General features: G+C 40.9%; 2 protein-coding genes across 20 annotated transcripts in view; one reads left to right on the top strand and one right to left on the bottom strand.

Annotated features, from left to right (window-relative positions):
- Positions 1-24,440, bottom strand: part of PXK (PX domain containing serine/threonine kinase like) — a 109,106-nt gene that overhangs the window by 14,948 nt on the left and 69,718 nt on the right. For 4 of the 18 annotated variants that reach the window (XM_045862058.3, XM_045862057.3, XM_045862056.3 and 1 more), the window contains one exon: positions 18,720-19,747. The exons of 4 other annotated variants lie outside the window; for them this stretch is intronic. In XM_045862058.3, the coding sequence (XP_045718014.1) occupies positions 19,530-19,747 (218 nt within the window). In that variant the 3' untranslated portion in view covers positions 18,720-19,529. Of the gene's footprint in view, positions 1-18,719; positions 19,748-21,016; positions 21,054-23,568; positions 23,607-24,440 lie in introns of those variants that run through there. 10 more of the 18 variants (XM_045862062.3, XM_045862061.3, XM_064594430.1 and 7 more) reach the window with 5 other exon arrangements.
- Positions 12,416-17,807, top strand: PDHB (pyruvate dehydrogenase E1 subunit beta). Of its 2 annotated transcripts, XM_054504674.2 has the most exons (11): positions 12,416-12,529; positions 12,609-12,662; positions 13,253-13,438; positions 14,164-14,271; positions 14,363-14,425; positions 14,526-14,561; positions 14,693-14,978; positions 15,391-15,501; positions 16,035-16,126; positions 16,837-16,978; positions 17,263-17,807. In XM_054504674.2, exons 1-11 carry the CDS (start codon positions 12,488-12,490, stop codon positions 17,406-17,408), a joined length of 1,266 nt encoding a protein of 421 aa, XP_054360649.1. In that variant the 5' UTR covers positions 12,416-12,487; the 3' UTR covers positions 17,409-17,807. The 2 variants fall into 2 exon arrangements, with proteins under 2 accessions (XP_054360649.1, XP_045718020.1); XM_045862064.3 differs by lacking the exon at positions 13,253-13,438.

Consider the following 24,440-nt stretch of genomic DNA (forward strand, 5'->3'; position numbering starts at 1 on the left):
TTCATAATATTCCGTTTCATGTCTGTATCATATATATTTTTTCATCTAAACCCTGAATGTTTATTTCCATCTTTTGCTATTGTAAAGTCATTATATTATTATAAATAGCTACCACGAACACCTCATGCATAAATTTCACCCATTTCTTCTATGACTATGTTTGCAGTACAAATTCTTTGAAGTGGCAAAACTTGTTTTCTTAACAACTATGCTGTATTGCTATATTTATTCTATATTTTAAGCAACATATAAACTTTTTTCAAGGAGCCTCATTTCTGAAAATAGATATTTATGCACACATTCTTAATGGCAAAAGTTTTTAGTCTACTTCAAGTTATACATATTCAACATTAATAAAACATTTCTATTTAACTTAAACTAGTCATTTATCTATTGGAGTTGATTTAAATTTTTTTTAATTTTTTAAAAAATATTCATTTATTAGGGAGAGAGAGAGCACAAGTGGGAGGAAGGGCAGAGGGAGAAGGCAAATCAGGCTCTCCACTGAGCAGGGAGCCCCCAGTGCCTGGAAGGGCCAGATCCCAGGACTCTGGGATCACAACCTGAGCCGAAGGCAGCCACTTAACTGACTGAGCCACCCAGGTGCCCCTCAAATACATTTTTTAAAAAGATTTTATTTATTTATTTATTTATTTATTTATTTATTTATTTATTTATTTGAGAGACAGAGCGAGAGCGAGAGAGAGCACACGCAGGGGGAGGGGCAGAGGAAGAGGGAGAAGCAGACCCCCAGCTGAGTAGGGAGCCCCACATGGGGCTCTAGACCAGGACCTCTGAGATCATGACCTGGAGGAAGGCAGTCACTTAACCAACTGAGCCACCCAGCTGCCCCTTAAATACATATTTTTAAAGATTTTCTTTTAAGTAATCTCTACACCAATGTGGAGCTTGAACCGACAACCCCCAGATCAAGAGTCCCATGCTCTAGGGACTGAGCCAGTCAGGTGTCCCAATTTAAATGCATTTTTATTTATTTTTATTATTATTATTTTTTAAAGATTTTATTTATTTATTTGAAAGAGAGAATGAGATAGAGAGAGCATGAGAAGGGGGAGAGTCAGAGGGAGAAGCAGACTCCCTGCTGAGCAGGGAGCCCCATGCGGGACTCGATCCCAGGACTCCAGGATCATGACCTGAGCCTAAGGCAGTTGCTTAACCAACTGAGCCACCCAGGCGCCCTAAATGCATTTTTAAAGTTATACATTCACTATTATGATACAGTTCATTTTTACACAGATCCAGAGAAAATGTGAAATCCTGTCTACCTAAATATAACAACTACACATAGAATAAGACTGGTGTTATTAATTCAGAGACATCTCTTCCAACCCAGTATTATAAATAGGTTCTAATATATTAAACAACATAGTTTTCCTTCAGCTAAAAAAAAACATTTTTTTAAATCTAGTCAAGTAATCAGCATCAAAATGTTTGGGATGCTATGCCGCGCCTGGAAATGGGGAGTTGTATCCATCCTTTAAAAGTTCACGGTACAACGTGTGGGTGAAGCTTTCTGGGCAACCTTTCCCTCTTTCAGCCTTTGCTGCTGCGAAGCCAAAATCTGGGCTCTTAGGCTGTTTTGCAACCCACAGAAAATGTGGCTAAGGCCAGAGAACAGACGTATTTATACTTTCGGAGGCCCCACTTTTCACGAGTCACGTGGCTGCCCTGACACGGGCTTCTGCGCCTCCTGCAGTTTGCCGCCGCCAGTCAAGTGGAGCGGGCGCCCTCTAGGGCTGAGCCTCGGGAATAAAACAGTCACCGCCACGTGGGAAAGGGATTGGGGGAATTCACCTGGATGGCTTTTCCTCAACAGCTACGCTTCTAAAACTTCCAGAAACTAAATTCTATCAGGGCAGTACCAGAAATAACCCAATGGACCAATGCGTGTGCGTACGAGTGCGTGCATGCGGACACACCCATAATATCCCCCTTTAAGACCCCTAAAAGTTTGTCCCATTCAAACAAGGTTCATTACAGCATTGTTTGTAATGGAGAAACTGGAAATATCAATTTTTTAAAAAAGAAATATTTAAATCACCTTTTGTTTCTTTCCCTTGCTGATCACTAATCCAGATATTCCAGTTTTGCTGATTGCTATTTCAATCAAAATTCTATCAAGATTTTTTTTTGTAGATGCAGATAAGCTGATTGTAAAATAATTTTGAAAAAGAAGAGTAACGTTGGAGGACTTACACTGTTCGATTTTAAAAACGATTACACAGCTTCAGTAATTAAGACTATAATATTGAAGGGATAAACATAGAGATCAATGGAACAGAATAGATAGTCCCAACTACAGACCCACACAAAACAGTTAATTGATTTATGTACAAAGGTGCAAAGTCAACTCAATGGAGAAAAGATGGTCTTTTTACCAAATGACGTTGAAACAAATGGACACCGTCTGCAAAAAAAGAAAACTTGAGACCTAAACCTCACACCTTAAACAAAAATTAACTCAAAATGGGTCATTGATCTAAATGTAAAACTATAAAACCTTAAAGGTTTTTTTTTAAGATTTTATTTATTTTTTTTGACAGAGAGATAGCACAAGCAGGCAGAAAGGCAGGAAGAGGGAGAGGGAGAAGCAGACTCCCCGCTGAGCAGGGAGCCTGACATGGGGCTCGATCCCAGGACCCTGAGATCATGACCTGAGCCGAAGGCAGCCACTTAACTGACTGAGCCACCCAGGAGCCCCTAAAACTATAAAACTTTAGAAGGAAACATCAGAGAAAACCTTTACAATCTGGCGTTAGGCAAGGAGTTCTTAGATAAGATACCAAAATGTGACCCATAAAAGAAAAATTTGGTAAATTGAATTTCATCAAAATTTAAACCTTTTTCTCTACAAAAGACACTGTTAAGAAAATGAAGAGATACGCCAGACTGTGAGAAAATATTTGCAAGTTAGTTATCCAACAAAGAACTTGTATCCAGAATATATATGTAACTCAACTGTAAGAAAATTTCAAATGACCTAATAAAAAATGGGCAAAGGATTTAAACAGGTATTTCATCAAAGATGACATACAAATGGCCAATAAGTCTTTGAAGAGATGTTCAACATCATTAGCCATTAGGGAATGCAAATTAAAACCATGATGATATCACTACACACCTAACAGAAAGGCAAAAAAGCAAAAAGAACAAACAAATGATACTACCAAGTGTTGGTGAGGATATGGAGTGGCTGGAACTCTCATACACTGGTGGTGAGAATACAAAATGGTACAGCCACTCCAGAAAGCAGTTTGACAATTTCTTAAAAGTTAAATACGCACACCATATGACCCAGTAATCCCAATCTCACACCATAGAGAAATACCAACATATGTTTACACAAAACTCCATTAAAAAATTTTTGTATTAGCTCTATCCAGCATTGCCAAAAACTGGGAACAATTCAAAAGTCCCTCAACAAGTAAATGGATAAACCAACTGTGGTACATGCATACAACAGAATACTACTCAGCAAGAACAAAGAATGAACTATTTTTTTTTTTAAAGATTTTATTTATTTATTTGACAGAGAGAGACACAGCGAGAGAGGGAACACAAGCAGGGGGAGTGGGAGAGGAAGAAGCAGGCTTCCAGCGGAGCAGGGAGCCCGATGCGGGGCTCGATCCCAGGACTCTGGGATCATGACCTGAGCCGAAGGCAGATGCCCAACGACTGAGCCACCCAGGCGCCCCCAAAGAATGAACTATTAATACACATGGCAACTTGGATGAATCTCAAAGGTATTATGTGAGTGAAAGAAGTCCGTCTCAGAAAGTTATATACTGTATGATTTCATTTATATAACATTCTGGAAAAGGGAATAGTATGGCAACAAACACAGATTAGTGGTTATTAGGGATGGGAGGAAGGAGTGGGCTTCGTGAGGACGGTAGGAGGGAGTTTTGGGGGTCATAGGACTGTTCTGTATCCTCATTGTGGTTGTCAGCTTCAAAACTCATAGAGCTGGACACACACACACACAATTTTACTGTATGCTCACTTAAAAAATATATTTTTAAAAAGCTAATCTTCATGTAAACAAAGGGAGATACAGTCTTACATGCTTATACGCAAGTGGTCCTTCTTGTAAATACACAGAAGAAATGAGTCATAGTGGCTGTTGAGGTGGGGAGAGGAAGCAAGGTATCCAAGGTGGGGGAGGGGAGGTCAATTACTTTATACCTTCCTCTACTTGAGTTTTTTTTCCTATAATGAAATAAATTTCCTACTCAAAAATATTTTTGAAATTCAAAATAAAATATAAAACATAAAGGCATATGGATATATGGGAAAGAAATACATAAAAATAATAAATAGTATTTTGATCACAATTGAGATTTATTATAAATCTTCCTTTTATTTTTAAATCTCATGTTAAGCTACTACATTCTCCTTTCCAGGCATTTTTCTAACCACATACATACTTTTAGATAAAATTGGGATTATATTTCAAACTATTATTATTCTGCTTTTTTCATTTAATATTATTTCATAAATACTTTTGCATACTATTTAATTCTTTAAAGATAGAATTTCAGGTATTATGTAATATTTCAACATCTGGATATACCCTAATTTATCTAAGTATTTTCCCAGATATTTAAATAGTTGAAAAATTGTCCTACTATATGAATATTTTCACATAAATTAATCAAAAGCAACCAAGAGTTAAGAGGATAAATCCTTACAAGTAGAATAACTAGGCCAAAGGAATATGGATATATTATAATATGTAAACACCTTTATTTGTATGTATGAACATATTTATTTGAAGGTTCTTGAGATCGACTAACAAACTGTTTTCCAGAAACACTGGAACAATTATTACTGTGTATGAGTGTCCATTTCCCTGAACCCTTACAAGTATTAGATAAACTTTGTTAAATCTTTAGTAATTTGAAGGGCCAAGAAATGAGGTCTCATCGATGCTTTGATTTCTATTCCTTTGGGTATGAGTGAAGTCAGACATAATTCATGGTTTTGTTTTATTTTTTTGACATAATTCATGTTTGCTAGTCATTTCTACTACTTTGTGAAGTGTCTCTTCACGCTCTTTGCCCATTTTCCATTGGGATATTAGTGTTTTCTCCTTATTTCTTAGGAATTCTTCATGTATTAAATATTTATATAAATTTATGCCGTTTCTGTGACAAAGATTTTCCCAGTATGTTATTTGGCTTGTAATTTTATGAACTATGTGTGTTAATTAACAATCAACTAAAGTAATGTATTCTCATTATTTAAAAAAATCATACTACATAAAAGGTATAAAAAGTAAAACATTCCTTGATCTCTATTAGTCAAATTCTACCCTTCCACCATTTAGCTTCTCTTCACAATTTCTCATGAATTCTTTCAAAACTTTTTTTTTATGAGTATATATATTTACTCCTGTATTTTATTTAGACAAATGGGATTCCATTTTCTTAGTTCATATCTAACCTTGCTTGGAGATTGTTCCCAATAAGAACATATGATATATACGTATGGATCCATACATGTAGGTCTGCCTCATTCTCCTATTTTTATTCTTTTAACAGAAGAATGATATTCCATGGAGGAGATGTAACATGCTTCATTAAACCAGTTCCCAACTGATGGATATGTGAATGCTTCTAGTTTTTCACTATTTCTGCTTTTTAAAAATTTCTTTATCCAATATTCATTTGTATATTATATTTTGGTACAGGGTTTCCCAGTTTTTGTAACCTGTGAGGAAAGATAAGATCAGTTTCATAAAAATGTATTTATAAGATATCATAGAAACCGGAGACATTGCTGTTGATAAAATAGTAATAATCACTAATATGCCACCTGTCCCTGGAGACAAAGCATGTCTTCTCTGCTTCATCCTGAGGGAACAGAAGGAGACTTTCATTCACTGAGACCTTACATGTGAAGTTTGAATTCTGCTGTGATCACTTTCCTAAAAGAGGTTGACAGACGATAAGCCCATGGAAAGGTGTTCAACATTGTTGGTAATCAAGGAAATAAAAATTAAAACCACATGATATATAAACCCACAACCAACAGGATAGCAAAATCTTAAAAACTGCTATCATCAAATGTTGGTAAAGATTTGGAGCAACTTAGTTGGTTAAGAGGCTGCCTTCGGCTCAGGTCATGATCCTGGAGTCCCAGGATCGAGTCCCTCATCGGGCTCCCTGCTCAGCAGGAAGCCTGCTTCTCCCTCTCCCACTCCCCCGGCTTGTGTTCCCTCTCTCTGTCTAAAAAAAAAAAAAAAAAAAAAAAAAAAAGAATAATGTTATAGGAATCACACTACCTGATTTTAAGAATTACAATACAGCTACAGTTATCAAGACAGTATGGTATTGGAGGAGGAGGAGGGACAGAGATATAGATCAATGGAACAGGACAGACTCCAGAAATACACCTACACAAATTTGGTCAAATGATTTTTTTACAAACATGCAAAAACAATTCAATGGAGAAAGTAGTTCTCTCAACAAATGGTATTGGAATAATTGGACATACTTAAGGAAAAAAAAATCAAAGATCTCAATCTAAATTTAAATCTTATACAAATTTTAACTCAAAATAGATCATAGATCTAAGTGGAAAACACAAAACCATAACACTTTTATAAAAAAGGAGAAAATCTTTGTATGCTGGTGTTAGGTAAAAATTTCTCATATATGATACCAAAAAGCATAATCCATAAAAGGAAAAAGTTGAAAAATTGGACTTCATCAAAATTAAAAACTTTTGCCCTGTGAAGTAACCTTACAGGATGAAAAGACAACCCATAAACTGAAGAACATATTTGCATATCACGTATCTGACAAAGGACTTGCATACAGAATCCATAAACAGTGCTCTGAACACAACAGTAAGAAAATAATCTCAATATGCAAAAATCAGTCAATGAAATAGACCACATAAACAGAATGAAGGGGGGAAACTGTGTGGCTACAGAAAAAGCGTATGCCAAAATTCAACACCCTTTCATGTTAAAAACATTTGACAAACTAGGAGTAGAAGGAAACCACTTCAACATAATAAAGGCCATATATGAAAAACCTACACCTAACATCAGCTAACTCAATGGTGAAAAACTGAAAATTTTCCCTCTAAGATCAGGAAGAAGACAAGGATGCCTGCTTTTGCCACTTCTACTCAACATAGTATTAGAAGCTCTAGTCAGAGCAATTAGACAAGGAAAAAAAAAGGCATCCAAATTAGAAAGGAAGACATAAAATCATTTCTTTTTACAGATGGCATGATCTTATGCATAGGAAATCCTAAAGATTACACACACACACCTGTTAGAACTAATAAACAAATTTAGCAAATTTGCAGGATATGAAATCAGGACTCAAAAGTCACAGTTGCATTTCTATACACTGACAATGGACAATATGAAAAGGATATTAAGAAAACCATTCCACTCATAATAGCCTCCAAAAGAATAAAATAATTAGGAATTAATTTAACCAAGGAGGCTAAAGATTTAAACACTGAAAACTACAAGACATTGCTAAAGGAAATTAAAGAAGATACAAATAGGGTACCTGGGTGGCTCAGATGGTTGGGCATCTGGCCTTCGGCTCGGGTCGTGATCTCAGGGTCCTGGGATCGAGTCCTGCATCGGGCTCCTTGCTTAGCAGGGAGCCTGCTTCTCCCTCTGCCTGCCACTCCCCCTGCTTGTACTCTCCCTCTCTCTCTCTCTCTGGCAAATAAATAAATAAAATCTTTAAAAATAAATAAAGAAAGAAGATACAAATAAATGAAAGATATCCCGTGTTCATAGATTGGAAGGTTTAATATTGTTAAGATGTCAATAGCACCTGAAGCAATTTACAGATCCAGTGCAGTCCCTATCAAAATCCCAATGACAGTGTTAGCAGAAATAGTAAAACCCATCCTAAAGTTCATATGGAATCTCAAAGAACTCCAAGTAGCCAAAACAACCTTGAAAAAGAATAACAAAGCTGGAGGACTCAACTTCTGATTTCAAACTTACTACCAAGCTACACTAATCAAAACAGTGTGGGGGCGCCCGGGTGGCTCAGTTGGTTAAGCGACTGCCTTTGGCTCAGGTCATGATCCTGGAGTCCCAGGATCGAGTCCCGCATCGGGCTCCCTGCTCGGCAGGGAGTCTGCTTCTCCCTCTCCCACTCCCCGTTTGTGTTCCCTCTCTCGCTGTGTCTTTCTCTGTCAAATAAATAAATAAAATCTTTAAACAAAAACAAAAACAAAAAAACAGTGTGGTACTGGGGCGCCTGGGTGGATCAGCTGGACGTCCGACTCCTGGTTTTGGCTCTGGCTGTGCTCTCAGGGTCCTGGGATTAAGCCCTGCATTGGGCTCCCTACTCAGCAGGGAATCTGCTTGTCCCTTTCCCTCTGCTTCTCCTCCTCCTCCTCCTCTCTCTCTCTCTCAAATAAATAGATACAATCTTAAAAAAAAAAAGTGCAAAAGAATGAAATTGGACCCACCATTATATCATATATAAAAATTAACTCAAAATCGACCAAAGACCTAAACATAAGAGCTAATACTATAAAACTCTTAGAAGAAAATATAGGAGAAATGCTTCATGATATTGAATTTAGCAATGATTTCTTAGATATGTTAAATCAGAAGCAAACGGAGACCAATCTTGAAAATTCCCTGAACTGACAAAACCAGCTTCGTCATACAAACAAAGCTTCATTTAGTTTATTTTGCAAGGCTAACTTGATCTGGATAATTTCTTGCTTGCGTCCCTATAAATGAAAAGCAAAACTTGAACTGTTTCCCAAGGTTAATATGAAAATATTAACTGAAATATCACTGAAAATTGTAATATTATAACCAATCACCATGAAGAATAAACTCACTGCTTTCTCACTATATAAACTGCTTTATAACAATATACTCCCTAAGACTCATGTCACGTTTTGGTTTGAGGGCTCCCAGTTTATAAACTGTCTTTTTGGTGTGTGCACAGTAAGTTTTTACTAATTACTACTTCAGTGATTCATTGGTTTTACTTGGGCTATTTTGAATCTTTGACAGATATAATACCAAACGCACAGGCAATAAGAGAAAAAATAAGTTGGACTTTATCAAAATTAAACACTTTTGTGTAACAAGGGACACTGTCACCAGAGTGAAAAGGCAACCCAAGGAATGGGAGAAAATATTTGTAAATCATATATCTGATAAGGGATTAATATCCAGGTTATATAGAGAATTCCTGTAACTCAACAACAACAAAACAACAACTCAGTTGAGAAATAGGCAAAAGACTTGGATAGCCATTTCTCCAAGACATACAGATGGCCAATAAGCACATGAAAAGATGATCAGTATCACTAATCATTAGGGAAATGCAAATAAAAACCATGATGAGATACTACTTCATACATATTAGGATGGCTATTAACAATTAAGTAGAAAATAATAAATGTTGGTGAGAATGTAGAGAAATTGGAACCCTTGTGCATTGCTGGTGGGAATATACACTGGTTAATTTACAATGGAAAACAGAATGGTCATTCCTCAAAAAAATTAATCATACTATTAACATATGATCTAGCAACACCACTTTTAGGTATATACCCCAAAGAATTAAAAGCAGGGACTCAAATAGATATTTGTACACTAATGTTCATAGCAGCATTATTCACAAATCTAAACGTTGAAAACAACCAAAATGTCCATCAACAGAAGAATGGATAAACAAAATGTGATATATGCATACACTGGAATATTATTTAACCTTAGAAAAGAATGAAATTCTGAGACAGGCTACAATATGGATAAACTTTGAAGACATTACGCTAACTGAAATGAGCTAGTCACACACACACACACACACACACAGTATGATTTCACTTATATGAGGTAGAGTAGTCCAATTTATAGAGATGGAATGGTGGTTGCCAGTGGCTAGGGGAAGAGGGGAATGGAGAGTTACTGTTTAACGACTAGAGAGTCTCCTTTTGGGAAAATGAAGAAGTTCTGGAGGGGTGTCTGGCTGGCTCAGCGGGTAGAGCATGCGACTCTTTTTTTTTTTAAAGATTTTATTTATTTATTTATTAGAGAGCGAGCGAGAGAGAAACAGCATGGGAGAGGAGAGGGTCAGAGGGAGAAGCAGGCTCCCCGCTGAGCAGGGAGCCCGATGTGGGACTCGATCCCAGGACTCTGGGATCATGACCTGAGCCGAAGGCAGTCGCTTAACCAACTGAGCCACCCAGGCACCCGAGCATGCGACTCTTGATCTCAGGGTTGTAAGTTCAAGCCCCACGTTGGGTATAGACATTACTTAAAAATTAAAAAAAGAAAGAAAAAGAAAAAGTTCTGGAGATGGATGATGGTGGGGTAACTGAACAACAATATGAACATATTAAATGCCAATGAACTATATGCTTAAGATGGTAAATTTTATGCATGTTTTACTAAAATAAAAAACAAATAATCTAGTTAGAATATGAGCAAAAGACTTGGACACTTCGCCAAGGATGGACAGCAAGTAAGCATGTGAAAAGATGTTCAATAATCATTAACCATTAGGGAAATGCAAATTAAGTCATGAGGGACACTGCTACACATCTATTACAATGGCTAAAATAGAAAATATTGGTAATATCACATGCAGGCAAGGATCCAGAGCAACTGGATGTCTCATACATGGCTGGAGGTAATGTAAAATGGTATATCCACTTTGGAAAAACACTTCGATATAATCATACTGCTCAGTATTTACCTGAAGAAATGAAAAGTAATGTTTACACAAAAACCTATGAGCCAATGTTCATTGCAGCTCTACTGGTAATTGCTAAAACTGGATATAACCCAAATGTCCTTCAAGGGGTGAATGGATAAACATACAATTACTTAGCAATAAAAAGGAATGAAATGTTGATACATGCAACAACTTGAATGGATCTCAAGAGCATTAGGCTGAGTGACAATAGCTGATCCCAAAGAGTTACATATTTTATGATTCCATGTATAAAACATTCTTGAAATAATAAATTATAGTGACTGAGAACAGATTAGTGGTTGCCAGGAGTTAGGGGTTGGGGAGGGTATGACTATGAGGTAACATGAGGGAGGTACTTTGTGGTGATGGAACAATTCTGTATTCTGATTGTGGGAGGAGTTACATGATCTGTACATGTAATACACCTCTATAGTATTATACACCCCCACAAGAATGCATATGAAAACTGATGAAAGCTGGATAAAGTCTCTAAATGAGTTAATAGCATTGTATCAGTATCGATTCAGGGGATTTGACAAGGTACTATGGTTATACGAGACAGTGGGCAAAGATAGGTGAAGGGTACATGGAAACTCTTTGTACTAGTTTCACAATTTCTTGTGACACTTAAAGTCTTCCAAAAGAAAAAACTAAAAGAAAGAGGAGGGGCGTCTGGCTGGCTCAGTCAGAAGAGCTTGTGGCTCTTGATCCCCGGGTCATGAGTTCCAGCCCCATGTTGGGTGTAAAGATTATTAAAAACATAATAAAATTAAAAAAAGAAAGAGTAAAAAACTATTGCTATGCTCAACAACATGGATGAATATCCAAAACATTTTGCTGAGCCAGACACAAGAGTACACATCATATAATTCCTTTTATTTCAAGTTCTAACACAGGCGAATTAAGTTACAGTGATGGAAATCAGATCTGTGGTTGCTTGTGGGGTGATGTGTGGGGAATGACTGGGAGGAAACATTGAGGGAACTTTCTGAGATGATGGGAATGTGCATTTTACTGTGTCTAAATTACACCTAAAAAGGAAGGGGGAGTGAAAAGCCCTCTTAATAAATCTCGTTTGAAATGACCAAGCAAAAAAAAAAAAAAAGATTGGTCAAGCCCATAGACGCTGAAAATTTTGGATGAAGGACTTTCTGACGACTGACAACCCAAACTGACTTGAGGACAGCTGGAGATTTTAACAGTAGCCACCTGAGAGGGTTCCTGTGAGAACTAAATGAGCTGTAAAGCACTCATCACAGTGCCTGGCACACTGCAGGCGCTTAATGCGTCAATGAAAGCTCTGGTTCGCGTTCTAGGCAACGGACTGTGCGCGGTCCCGGGAAGACCGGGCTCATTCATAGGGTGGTTAAGTTCCTATCATTAGAGTGTGCGCAAGCGACACCTGGTGCCCTTAGGGTTTCAGTGCCCTCAAAAGGCTGACCTAACTCTTAAGGTCCCTGCAGCCTTAAGTCGTGTTCCAAAGAGGCTGACTTTCGGGCCCCCTGCTTCAAGCACCAGCACTTACGGAGGCGTCCCCGGCGCGCAGCGCGCACTGCAGCAGCCGCCCGCTCCCAAGGAAAGACAGCGGTAGCACCACCCAACGCGCCACCTCAGCCCCGCCCCTCGGCCCCTCACCCCTGAGGGAATGGGCGGGGCACGCAGGCGCCGCGCCCCGCCATTGGCCCGAGCTGGCGGCGGAGGTGGGGCCTAATTCGACTGCCGCCCGGCGACGGCTAGAGGACACAGTCAAGATGGCGGCAGTGTCTGGCCTGATGCGGAGACCCCTTGAACAGGTAGGCGGCGGCACGCGTGCCTCCGCGCGATCCCTGCCCACCTTGCGTCCCCTCTCAGTGTCCTCTCTCTCTCCGCCAGGTCTCCGGGCTGCTGAGGAGGCGCTTCCACCGGACGGCGCCGGCGGCGCTGCAGGTCGGTGGCCTGGACCCTAGCCGGGGCAGGGAGGGGCCGTCGATCCCGCGGCGGAGGCCGGGGGCGCGCCTGCGCCGTGGGGAGAGGGACGGCAGCGGGCCCTGGAGTCGGCGGATTCCCCTCTGCTGCGACCCAGCGCTGGACACACCACCAGATCAGCCCCGCCAGGCTCACTGGCATCTGTGGGCGGTCTGAGTACACTGGACGCGACGCTGCTTCCCTCACCCTCCTTTTAAATTTTTTACTGTACTAAAATACACATAACCAAATTTACCATTTTAAAGTGTATATTCGGCGGCGCTAAGTCCGTTTACTATGTTGTGAGACCATCGCCACCATCCGTCTTCAGAACTTTATCACCATCACAGTCGGAAACTCTACGCCTTAAACAGGAACGTCCCGTTTCCCCCTAGCTCCTGGTAACCTCTGTTGCACTTTCTGTGCCTGTGAATTTATCTATTCCTGGTACATCCCGTAAATGGAATCCTACAGTGTTTGTCCTTTTAGGTCTGGCTTATTTCACTTAGCATGATGTTCTCAAGGTTCACTCATGTTGTAGCATGTGTCAGAATTTCATTTCTTTTTTTAAGGCTAATACTCCATCTTATGCATATACCACATCTTGTTCATCCATTCATCTGTTGATGGACATTTGGGTGTTTTCATCTTTTGGATTTGTGAATAATGCTGCTAAGAACATTGGTGTGCAAGTAGCCGAGTCCATGCTTTTATTTCTTTTGAGCATCTACCTAGAAGTGCAATTGTTGGATCATATGGTAATTCTGTGTTCAACCCTTTGAGGAATTTCCCACCCCTTTTATTTTACTAGAGGATTCTTCCAATCTGTCTAGTAAAATAACTTGTAGATTCTGAAGGTAGTGTTTGGAAGTGCCTGGTACCTAGTGAGTGCCCCAAACATAGTCTTATATAGGCTTCCTTAACAGTTCTCTGTCCCACACTAAACCAAGTGCGGAAATAAAACAACCCAGTATAATTTCTACTTAGGGAACTACTTATGAGCTGGTCTGCTTAGCAAACAGATTTTGTTAAGTTTAGATGCACATCAAGAAAAGTGTTCAGTAAACTTCTCATTAACAAATCCAGTCAGGCTGTATGATAAAAATGTTACTTTTGGAATTCTTTTAACTTTTTTTTTTTTTTTAAGATTTTATTTATTTATTTGACAGAGAAAGACAGCGAGAGAGGGAACACAAACGGGGAGTGGGAGAGGGAGAAGCAGACTCCCTGCCGAGCAGGGAGCCCGATGCGGGACTCGATCCCGGGACTCCAGGATCATGACCTGAGCCGAAGGCAGTCGCTTAACCAACTGAGCCACCCAGGCGCCCTTCTTTTAACTTTTAAAGAGAAGCCTGTTCTAGTGATAGTTTTTATATTGTATGCTGTAGGCAGCCTAGGTAATTATAAAAGGAGAGAATCTCAGTAGTATCTGAAATAATTCTGTAGTAATCTTTGTTGATTGTTTTCTCCATACCTGTGACAGGTGACAGTTCGTGAGGCTATAAACCAAGGTATGGATGAGGAGCTGGAAAGAGATGAGAAGGTATTTCTGCTTGGGGAAGAAGTTGCCCAGTATGATGGGGCATATAAGGTAACCCAGGATACATGAAAGCAATATAAATTGAGGTGGCTGTTAGCCCCCATATACATTTAAAAGTAATGAGATCATTGTGTAATTTTAGGTTAGTCGAGGCCTGTGGAAGAAATATGGAGATAAGAGGATCATAGACACTCCCATATCTGAGGTAAGCCTTCCGTCAGGAAGCATACCTTTCAGGGGCATGTTAAAGTGTACACTGTTCTGATTTTTATGGATTTTCACTTGTGTTTATGTTTTACTTATAGATGGGCTTTGCTGGAATTGCTGTGGGTGCAGCTATGGTATGTAATCCTCTTTATGAATCTCATCCAAAGAGATTTAACATGACCTTTTAAAAACACTGAATTTTGGAATGGTTGCCACTTTTTATTGCTTTTTAGTTTTTTTAAGATCTTTGTTTTTGATTTGACAGGCTGGGTTGAGGCCCATTTGTGAATTTATGACCTTCAATTTCTCTATGCAAGCCATTGACCAGGTTATAAACTCAGCTGCCAAGACCTACTACATGTCGGGGGGCCATCAGCCTGTGCCCATAGTCTTCAGGGGGCCCAATGGTGCCTCAGCAGGCGTGGCTGCCCAACACTCACAGTGCTTTGCTGCCTGGTATGGGCACTGCCCAGGCTTAAAGGTGGTCAGCCCCTGGAATTCAGAGGATGCAAAAGGACTTATTAAATCAGCCATTCGGGATAATAATCCAGGTCAGTAGAGTGACCCTTAGGTCTCTTTTGAACCTTAAAGAACTAAGTTGAAATCTTTGCCTGGAAGGAAGCCGTTAAAGGCTTCTAGTTAGGCTTAGATATATCATATAAAATGTTAATTAATGATTTACAGATACAGTAAAGACCGTTTTAAAAAAGGTGTTTTTGTTTTTGCTTTTCTGAGTACAAAGGGGCCTGTTAGGTATCTACAACGCTGGTTTAACTACAGTAGATAAAATGAGGACTGACCAGACAATAAATGCCAGCACCTAAATCATCCTCTCAAGGCTACTGGACACAATAGATGTGAGGCTTCCTAATCGGCATGGTGAAACTTTTCACAAAATGAATGATAGTGTTGTATATCCATTTGGTCATGTAGTCACTTCTGTTAAATATTTGTATTTTGCAGTGGTGGTGCTAGAGAATGAACTGATGTATGGAGTTCCTTTTGAATTTCCCTCAGAAGCTCAGTCAAAAGATTTTCTGATTCCCATTGGAAAAGCCAAAATAGAAAGGCAAGGTAAGAGCGCTTATACATGCTTAAATATTATTTGTAATCTAGCCCCTGTATTTATGTTGGTGAAATTCATTCCTTTTTTTCTTTTTTAAGAGGTGGGGGAGGGTTGGATGGAGAGGGAGAGAGAATCTTAAGCAGGCTCCAAGCCCAGCGCGGAGCCCAACTCGGGCTCCATCTCACGACTCTGAGATCGTGACTTGAGCTGAAATCAAGAGTCAGAAACTTAACCGACTGAGCCACCTAGGCACCCCTGATCAAATTCATTCTTGAGGTTACTACCCTTTACTTTGATTAGGAAATTAGAGAAGGAGTTCAAGTTAAGAAATGTGTCATGCTTTGCTCCTACACTTGTGCTTTCCTAATTCTCAGTCCAGTAGATTTGAGTTTCATCTCTAGGAAGGCTGCCACGTTCCTCACCTCCCTGGAACAGAGCTGAGTTGAAGATTTTACAAATGAACAAGAGCCACAGTGGCTGCAGAGCAGTACAACATCTTCAGTTTCAACCTGGCCTCTGATCTGTGACCACTTTGTTTCAGGGACACACATAACCGTAGTTTCCCATTCAAGACCTGTGGGCCACTGCTTAGAAGCTGCGACAGTGCTATCTAAAGAGGGAATTGAATGTGAGGTATGTGGACATTCACTTCTTAAAGAATCAGAAAGTTTCCTTTTAAATCTAAAACCCAGAAACAGGAGTTTGAATTCTGTAACAGGTTAACTAAGTGTAAAATCTTGCTTTGACACTCAGTTCTGCCTCTGCTTGAAACTGGGAAGCTTCTTGCTTTTCAAATACCTAGCTTTTTACCATGTAGGTTCTAGCTCTGTTAGAGTAGTACCTGCTTTCTCAAGTTGGGATCCCGCCTTGGAGCTGGAGGTCGGGAGAGGGGCAAACTAGAAATCAGGGTCTAACTCTTTCAGGTCCAGGACCTACCGCTCGCAGGTTACACTTGGGCAAGATCCGTACCGTGAATCTCAGCCGCATCAGCCGTAAACCAAGGAGAATACGTTTACTGTCCCATCAGGGTGGTTGTGGGAATTACATGTAGTGTAGCACCTGGTGCACGGTGAGCAGTCAGTTGGTAGTTATTAGTTGTTTTGACGAGAAGGAAGTTAAAGCCCAAGAGGATGAGTGAATTCTTAACAGAACCACTTGTGGTAGAAGTAAAGACTTACGTTTTAATTACAATTTCCCATTTTACATTTTGTTCTTGAATAGGCAGATTTGATTTTCCCAGACCCAGAGATGAACAGGAGACAAAGAGGGGGTGGGTACTATGGGCATGAGACGGTATCTGTGCCACGGTGACTCTGTGAAGCGTATCTGTATTGTCTGCTCAGGTGATAAATATGCGAACCATCAGACCAATGGACATTGAAACAATAGAAGCCAGTGTCATGAAGACCAATCATCTCATAACTGTGGAAGGAGGCTGGCCACAGTTTGGAGTAGGAGCTGAAGTTTGTGCCAGGATCATGGAAGGTATTTCAGAGAAAATGGTTCTGGAATGCTCAAGCTGTAATAAACAGTGTGTACCTGGATACTGGATAGAGATCAAAAGCTAGGGGTGGCCAACAGTCTTAACTTTCAACTTGTCACCTTGGCATTTTTCCTTTGGCTAAATATTCTTAAAAAGCCAGAAGGAGTCCCGGTAATTAGTACTCCTTTAGATTTTCTCTCCTTTGGAGAGCCATACCTCCTGTGGGAAGGTGGTGGTGCTAAGTGGCTTTTCTTGCCTCTCTCAGTTGCGCCTCCTTCTCTTCTAGGCCCTGCATTCAATTTCCTGGATGCTCCTGCAGTTCGTGTCACTGGTGCTGATGTCCCTATGCCTTATGCAAAGATTCTGGAAGACAACTCTGTACCTCAGGTTAAAGACATCATATTTGCAATAAAGAAAACATTAAATATTTAGTTTGGACTTGAATTTCAAGTCATTGGGATTTACTTAAAATACTTGCTGTCACTTCACCTGGATCGTACTGTAAGACCTTAGGATTCATAAAGTTATCCCTAAAGCAACAACACAAATGTTTTTGTACTTGGAAGAAGTTTAAATGTGCTTGTATGTGGAAAAATTCTTCTCTCCTGCCCTAGACTCCATGGGGGTTTTTTTGGTCTATTACAGTTACCATGTTCTTTGAATAAGGCTAATATAAAATTTTACCCTCTCACAAGGACAAGGTATGAATGTGGCAGAGTTCTACAGAAAGATGTATCCAAAAATGACAACTTGTATGTAAAGATGAAAGCTATTATCTACATTTGCTGTTAAGATTGTTTTGATACGGAATAAAGGAATTCCTAACTATGACTAATTGTATTTTTATTTTTTTAAAGATGTTTATTTATTTACTTGACAGAGAGAGACACAGCAAGAGAGGGAACACAAGCAGGGGGAGTGGGAGAGGGAGAAGCAGGCTTCCCCCTGAGCAGGGAGCCCGATGCGGGGCTCCATCCCAGGACCCTCGGATCATGACCTGAGCCGAAGGCAGACGCTGAACAACGGAGCCACCCAGGCGCCCCTAATTGTATTTTTATATTCTTGAGGTAATAAATGTGGGATGGATGGAGGTCTTAAAATTCTGCTAAGAATTTCTGTTAAGAAATTAGTGACACTAAATCACCTAAACTGCCATCACACTTGTAATAGGAACTTGTCCACAGACTCTTCAAATGCCCAACTGTAATAGGGTTCCCTTCCAAATTAAACCAAAATTCATGTCAGGTATTTTTCCTATTGCCGAAAAATAGACATTCTGCCATATGCTGCCTTCTTTAGAAGTTGAGACAGAAAAGACAGGTTTAAATTAGTTATAGAAGCAAACAAGGGGTGCCTAATTTAAATAGCAAGACAGGATTGTTAGCTTTTAGTAATTAAGAGAGAAAAGATGACACAAAAGAACTACTCCATGGATCTATTCTTTATAAAAATTCCCACTTCAAAGGCCTAGCCAAGCTACAGACAACACATTTTCTTCACATGGTTTATTTTAATAAAAAATACAGCTGAACATTTATCACAGATTAAATGAAACTATACACAATGACATTCTCTCTGCATAGTAACCAACACTGATGTGTGTACTTGAATTTTTAAATGGATTACTGATAATCCTTTAAAGTGCAATTTATTAAAGAGGGTTTAAGCAAATCATAGGATAAAGGATCTAATAAATGAGTAACATTAAAAAGATATATTTGGATAAATTTTTCAAAAATCAGAATTGATTTCTATAGATGCCAAATTTACTTGTGTTGTAATAATAACTCCCCACAAACCACAAACTTGACTTTATTGCTGAGGATTAAGGAGATCCTCTGATCGGCAAGAGCTTTTCCTGATGTTTACATTTTCTGTCCAATACACTCTAACTAAAAGGAACTAGGAGTCTAGAGTGGTTGCTTTCACAGCCCTGAGTTCTATAACCACAATGGTATTCCCGTTAGAACCTAGAGAAGGTTCCGGACTAGACTTGCCCCTGTCTATCTGAATGGGAAAGGAAGAACTCAGTTGCTTCTCTCACTCCGCGACATAACTATGCTTTGGACTAGAGTGTTAATAATGTCCAAGACAAAATTAGGTAGCAAAAATGGGAGTTATCTAAGAACCAGAAAATGCTTTATAGAGAAATGAGAGGAACATTTCTGGGAGCTGACAGGTTGGGAGGGATTGCAACCCAAAGGTCATTCACTGCTGTGACTGAACATTGTCACTGTTTTTCTGTCCGTTTCCTTCAGCTGGTGACAAGGTTGACTCCAGTATGCTGCTATCCCCAAAAGAAGCCCATTAGAGGATGAACCAGACTCCTTTAAAATGGTAATAAAGGAGCAAAATATTTCTTAAGGCAGAAACGCCAGCCTGACTTTATTCTACTTGAATATTTCCCTCTTGAGAAGCCTCTTGCCTGAGCATCTGCAAAAGAGTCTGCGGCTGTCCTGGCTCAGCAATCATTCATCTGGAAAGAGTACTTCAGGGATTGGAGGTGGGAGGAAAAAACAAAGAACTTTTCCCTCCAAGTGTAAACACGAAGCTTTAGCCGATCTTAGGAGCACTATGATCACAGGTTTCGGCTTTCCTCAAAGTTCCCTTTTGGAAATTCTGGATGGAGCTGAGTAAGGCCCCGCGGCTCACACCGTTCACAGCCTGGGGCAGGAGCTGTGTAGGCACCTCTGGGCTCGCAGGAAGCAAGGGAGCTGCTGGTGGTGGAGGTGGAGGCGGAGGCGGAGGCGGAGGAGGTAAAGCGGACGTCCCTGGGAGGTGGGGGGAGGAGAGGGGACAGTGAGTATCATCTCTCCCAACACCCCACACACATGCTACTGCTCTGTCTCGGGTAGAAGAGACTTGGATGAGACTGCAAATGTGTTCCCCCAGAGGGACCAAGCTACGGTACTGTACAGTTTTTAAAATGCTGAACAAGAAAGCTAGAAGCATCAAAGGGGAATTAATTCAAGGTTGCCATTTTCCCCAGATAATAGTCATCTAAGACTGAATATCACAGATTACATGAAACTATACACAGTGACCTTCTCCCTACGTAGATGAGACTCTAACTCCATTTCCAAATTTTAGCAATGGTCCCAAAAGAAAAGTTCCATCAGCTACTTTAGGCAGGTCCAGGGCACCTACTGAGCTAGCAAGTAAAGACAGACATTTGTATGCACAGAGTTGGACTACCTGAGTATCAATTACTGATAAAGGATGAACATTTCTTTAGCTGCCCCAACACACACAATATTTGAAGGATGTGATTTAATAGAAAATGACAAAGCACTCAGGATTCTAGGCAAGGAACCAGTGCCCGCTGGGTTAAGGGTTCCCCAGGGGCGCGTGTCTCAAATAATTTTCTATTAGGCTGCATTAGAGAAATATAAGATGCTAATAACTGTTAACAGTGCAAGATGGGGGGCAGAGGGCTCTCTCCCTAGCAATGGTATTCTCAGGGAGGAGTCTTCCTCAGCACCTTCTTTCCACTGGGGCCTAACCCAGGAACAGAATCGAGCTACAATAACCCTACATCTTTGCTGAAGCATCAGGAGAGACTCTACCCTGGTGGGCAAGGAGAAGGAAACTGGACACGTATCTAAAACTTCCCTTAGCTTCCAGGCACACGAACATGTGGCAGTTGAATGTTATAATTTTGAATCGACGAATGAATTACTCTCCTAGGACAAAATAAAAACTGAGTACAGCCAAAGACCTGCTTTAAAGAACTTGCTGGTGCCACAGAGTTACCTGCCCCATTACCTATGAACCTTGCAGCTCTCGGTGACTCCTGTGTCTGTTTCTAGCCTTAGCCTCGGCCCCTCCTAGGGCTACATAGCGAGACATTCTGTTAGGCGTTCTTCCCCTCTAACCTGCTACTGAGCTGTGGTGGTGGTAACAAGTAAACATACCAATCACCACTTGAGTTTCTGTGGATGAGTGGTTCAGGGTCACCAATCAAATACTTAGGTAAGAGCATCCTTTTTACCAAGGGTGACACATAACAGTTCGAAGTCTTGTATTTCATAGAAAACCACTTACCTTCCTTACATCTTTTACTCAAACCTAAGGCAGCTGAAATTAAAAAATCACATAGATACACACATTCATGCTCTGCAATCTCAGAATTCTCAAATGATGAAAATATAGCAATATGAATAAACATTAAATACAGACAAATGAACAAAATGTAATTCTCACTGGTTCTATAGAGTAACAACTAATGAATGAAGTTCTATTGCATTTTCTGCCAGGCTGGCTTATGGAAAAATGTTCCCAGCTTTATGTTACAGGGTTACTAAGATAAAAAGGACTTTAAACCCACAATGATTGCTAAGGTGAGAAGAGCAGGGAGAATAAGCGTGCTAGAAGGGGGTTTTGGAGAGTGGCCAGTGAAATCCCAGGAGGAGGGGGGTGTCTCTGAAGGCTCTTGGGACTCAACAGCAGCACCAAGAGCTCCCAGAGGAGCCGCAGGTGCTGATACCCCGCAGCGCCACCCAATGGCCAGCATCTGGGTTTGACATTCCGTACCAGAAGGGGCTTCAGTTTCTGCCTGCCAGCTTTGTGCTTTGACCTTGGAGAAAAGTCACTGCAGGTTACAAGAAAGAAGACAGGCTCTGGGCTGCAAGTGCTAAAGGCACACAGCAAGCCATCCAGAGACCCGTTACCCCTCCAGCCCGGGATTCTGGGTGGCTAGAGGTGGGTCTCAGCGGCTGGACCTGGATAGAGAACGAATCTGCTTGGTCCTCATGAGGAGCCGACCCTCGACTTCGGCTGCGTTACCAGCCACTCAAAAATTAAAAGTGCAAATTGACAATCTCAGAGTTTGGGAGGTGGGGGTGGTGCTCAGTACATGGATCTTTATTTTTCCGAGTAAAGGCTGAGACTGTTTTGGCTTTAAAAATGAATCTCCTTGAATATGTAGGTAGCATAAATAAATACATGGTCCCAAGTGTCACCGAGTAACCCATGCTTATGAAGCAAATGAGAAGTGGGGGTCTGTGCAAAAGGAGACGCTGCTCATCCAAGGGTAAGGAGCAAGGTCACCCTGATGTCTGCCCCCAGAGGGCCGGACCAGACCCAAAGGGCCTATCTGTCCCATGAGGCCCAATTTCCTCACTGGGCCTGCGACAACTAGGGCAGATCTTCATGTGTACAACCAGGGCAAGACAAGACCTCATCTTGCCAGCTCAGAACACTCTGGAAGTAGGGAGGAAGTCCCACAGTCAGAAGGTCAGGAGTGGAGGAAGCAAGAACACAGACCCAGGGACTCAGCCTCTGACTATAGGCCCCATCAGGGTTTTTTGGCCTTTTCATTTTACATTCTCTATAGTCCACAAGCTTCCTTTGAAGATTCGCTGGGGCTTAAGCTACAACATGTTCTAACAGTTGGCAATATTGATAGGGGCCCAGTGCAGAGTTGGCTATTGTGCCCGAGGCCAGCATGAGTGCCACCGACTCGTCCCTGCCAGCAGGTACCCAAGCCCTTATCTCTAGGCCCCAGATAAGACCAGACAGATTCCATTGCTAACTAACTAGAATTTAAATAAAAATTTGAAGGGAAAAAAAAAAAAAGGTTGGTCGCTAACTGAATTCTCCCTGCTTTGAAAAATATTGGCCTGCAAACCCAGGATGAGGGATGTTCCAAAACAGTTCTCTCCCATCCTACCTACTCTTAGACAAAAATCCCAAAAGCCAACTACTTTACCCTCCCCAGAATCCCATCCACCAAACTAAGGAGAACCTGGCAATCCAGCAGAGGCCCTGGAATGGACCACAGACCGCTGCAGGAAGAGCAAAGGTTCGATCTAGGGTGGAATGCCTTGCTAGAAACATCCTCACCAGCCTCAGCAAAAGGACACCTGGGGGGGGGGGGGGGTGCCCTTTCTTTGGGGCCAGTTTTAGCAGTGGGCCATCTACAAGTCTCTGTAGGTCTGAGTTCCTTTGTGGTCCGTGAACGGAAGTGGGGAGACCATGGGGCCACCAGACCAACACCAGGACCTGCTAGCCACCCTCGAGAGGGAACAGAGAGCAGTGACCTCAGGAAGCAGGCAGCCCCCCCAGCTCTTGCCAACTGCCTTTGTATTTTGTAGATGAGAAGGCTGCACTCATGTCCCAACTCAAGAATTATTAGGGATGCTTTAAAGAAAACTGTTTTCCCCAACAGTTATAAAAGCCAGTGAATTATCTTCCTGAAACCAAGAACTCAATCGGCTAACACTCTTTCCCTTCGTCAGAGTCATAGGGAACCAATATGTTTGCTGCATTAAGACTCTGGGATCCTGTTTTCCAAAACTGAAATATACCAAAATGCCATGTGGTTGATTTGCAGTTTTAGAGCTGTATTTTAAAACTACAATCAGAGTGGAAATGAAGATTTTGAAGGTCATGGTGAAAATGAAATGAATGTAAATGAAGTCACTTGGGTGCTTTTTAAAGATGCTGTATTTCATTTAAATGTTCAGATAAGGAAATTGTCCCAAATCTGCTTTCCCATTTGTTCATCACTTCAGTGATCTAGATGCACTGGGGCCCATTTCACATCCAGAAACAGAGCATCTTTAAAGTTAGAGAAATTAGTATAGCTTACTTTACCGAAAATTCACGTTCAAAATGGTGCATGCTCTACTGAAAACAGCAAAGAGAGAGAAAGAGAAAGAGAGGGGACATAAGTCATTATTCGATTTTAGTGTCATTTAATCAAATAGTAAAAGAGAGCAAAATATTAGTCTGAATCACCTGCTGATTATTCTCACTGCCAAACTAGGATCTACTTCACCGCAAAATGCATTGGTTTCTAAACACAACTGTGACCCTTTTAGAACAGGGCAAATATGCTAATACAGTAATCAGAGAGTCAATATGCTAATAGAGTTGCCAGAGAGTCACTTTCCTCTTCATACTTTTTTCTATCCCTCCCCCCTGCCACTTGGGTAGGATTTTTATTTGTTTACAAGCACAATACTCACTTCAGAAGACCAGTGAAGGTTTTAGTTCTCCCCCAGCCCCCGAAAAGTGGAATGGGTACAGGAAGTGTAATTAGTTCTATTGCTAAATAAGGACAGTTTATCAAGAAGGGAGAAAAATTAGAACCCATCACTTTTCTCAATCGAGTCTTCTATAATGTACAATGGAGACGGGTCTTTTTAAAGCTGGGAAGAGCAAGAGCACAGGGTAAGTCTAAGGTGAAACAGCGGCACGTGGCCCCTCCCTGAAGGCCACTGGGATCTACAGGCTGAATTTCCCCAGTGAGTGACATTTGCTTACTTGTGACTATAAAACCATTAAAAAGAAAACAAGCAAGGCAAACCTTGTTCTTGTCTTCCTTTTAACTGACTAGATTCCAGGTTAAATGTGAAGGATAATGCTTTCCCTGACAGTGAATCCCAGAGCTCCTGATGAACGAAGAGAATCACTTCATCTGGGGAGGGGCTGAGAAATGAGGCCCACAAGGTGCTGGGC

The sequence above is a fragment of the Mirounga angustirostris genome, unplaced genomic scaffold (genome assembly GCF_029215605.1).
Source record: "Mirounga angustirostris isolate CCGP_5_RB_7025 unplaced genomic scaffold, mMirAng1.0.hap1 SCAF_1, whole genome shotgun sequence".
Lineage (NCBI taxonomy): Eukaryota > Metazoa > Chordata > Mammalia > Carnivora > Phocidae > Mirounga > Mirounga angustirostris.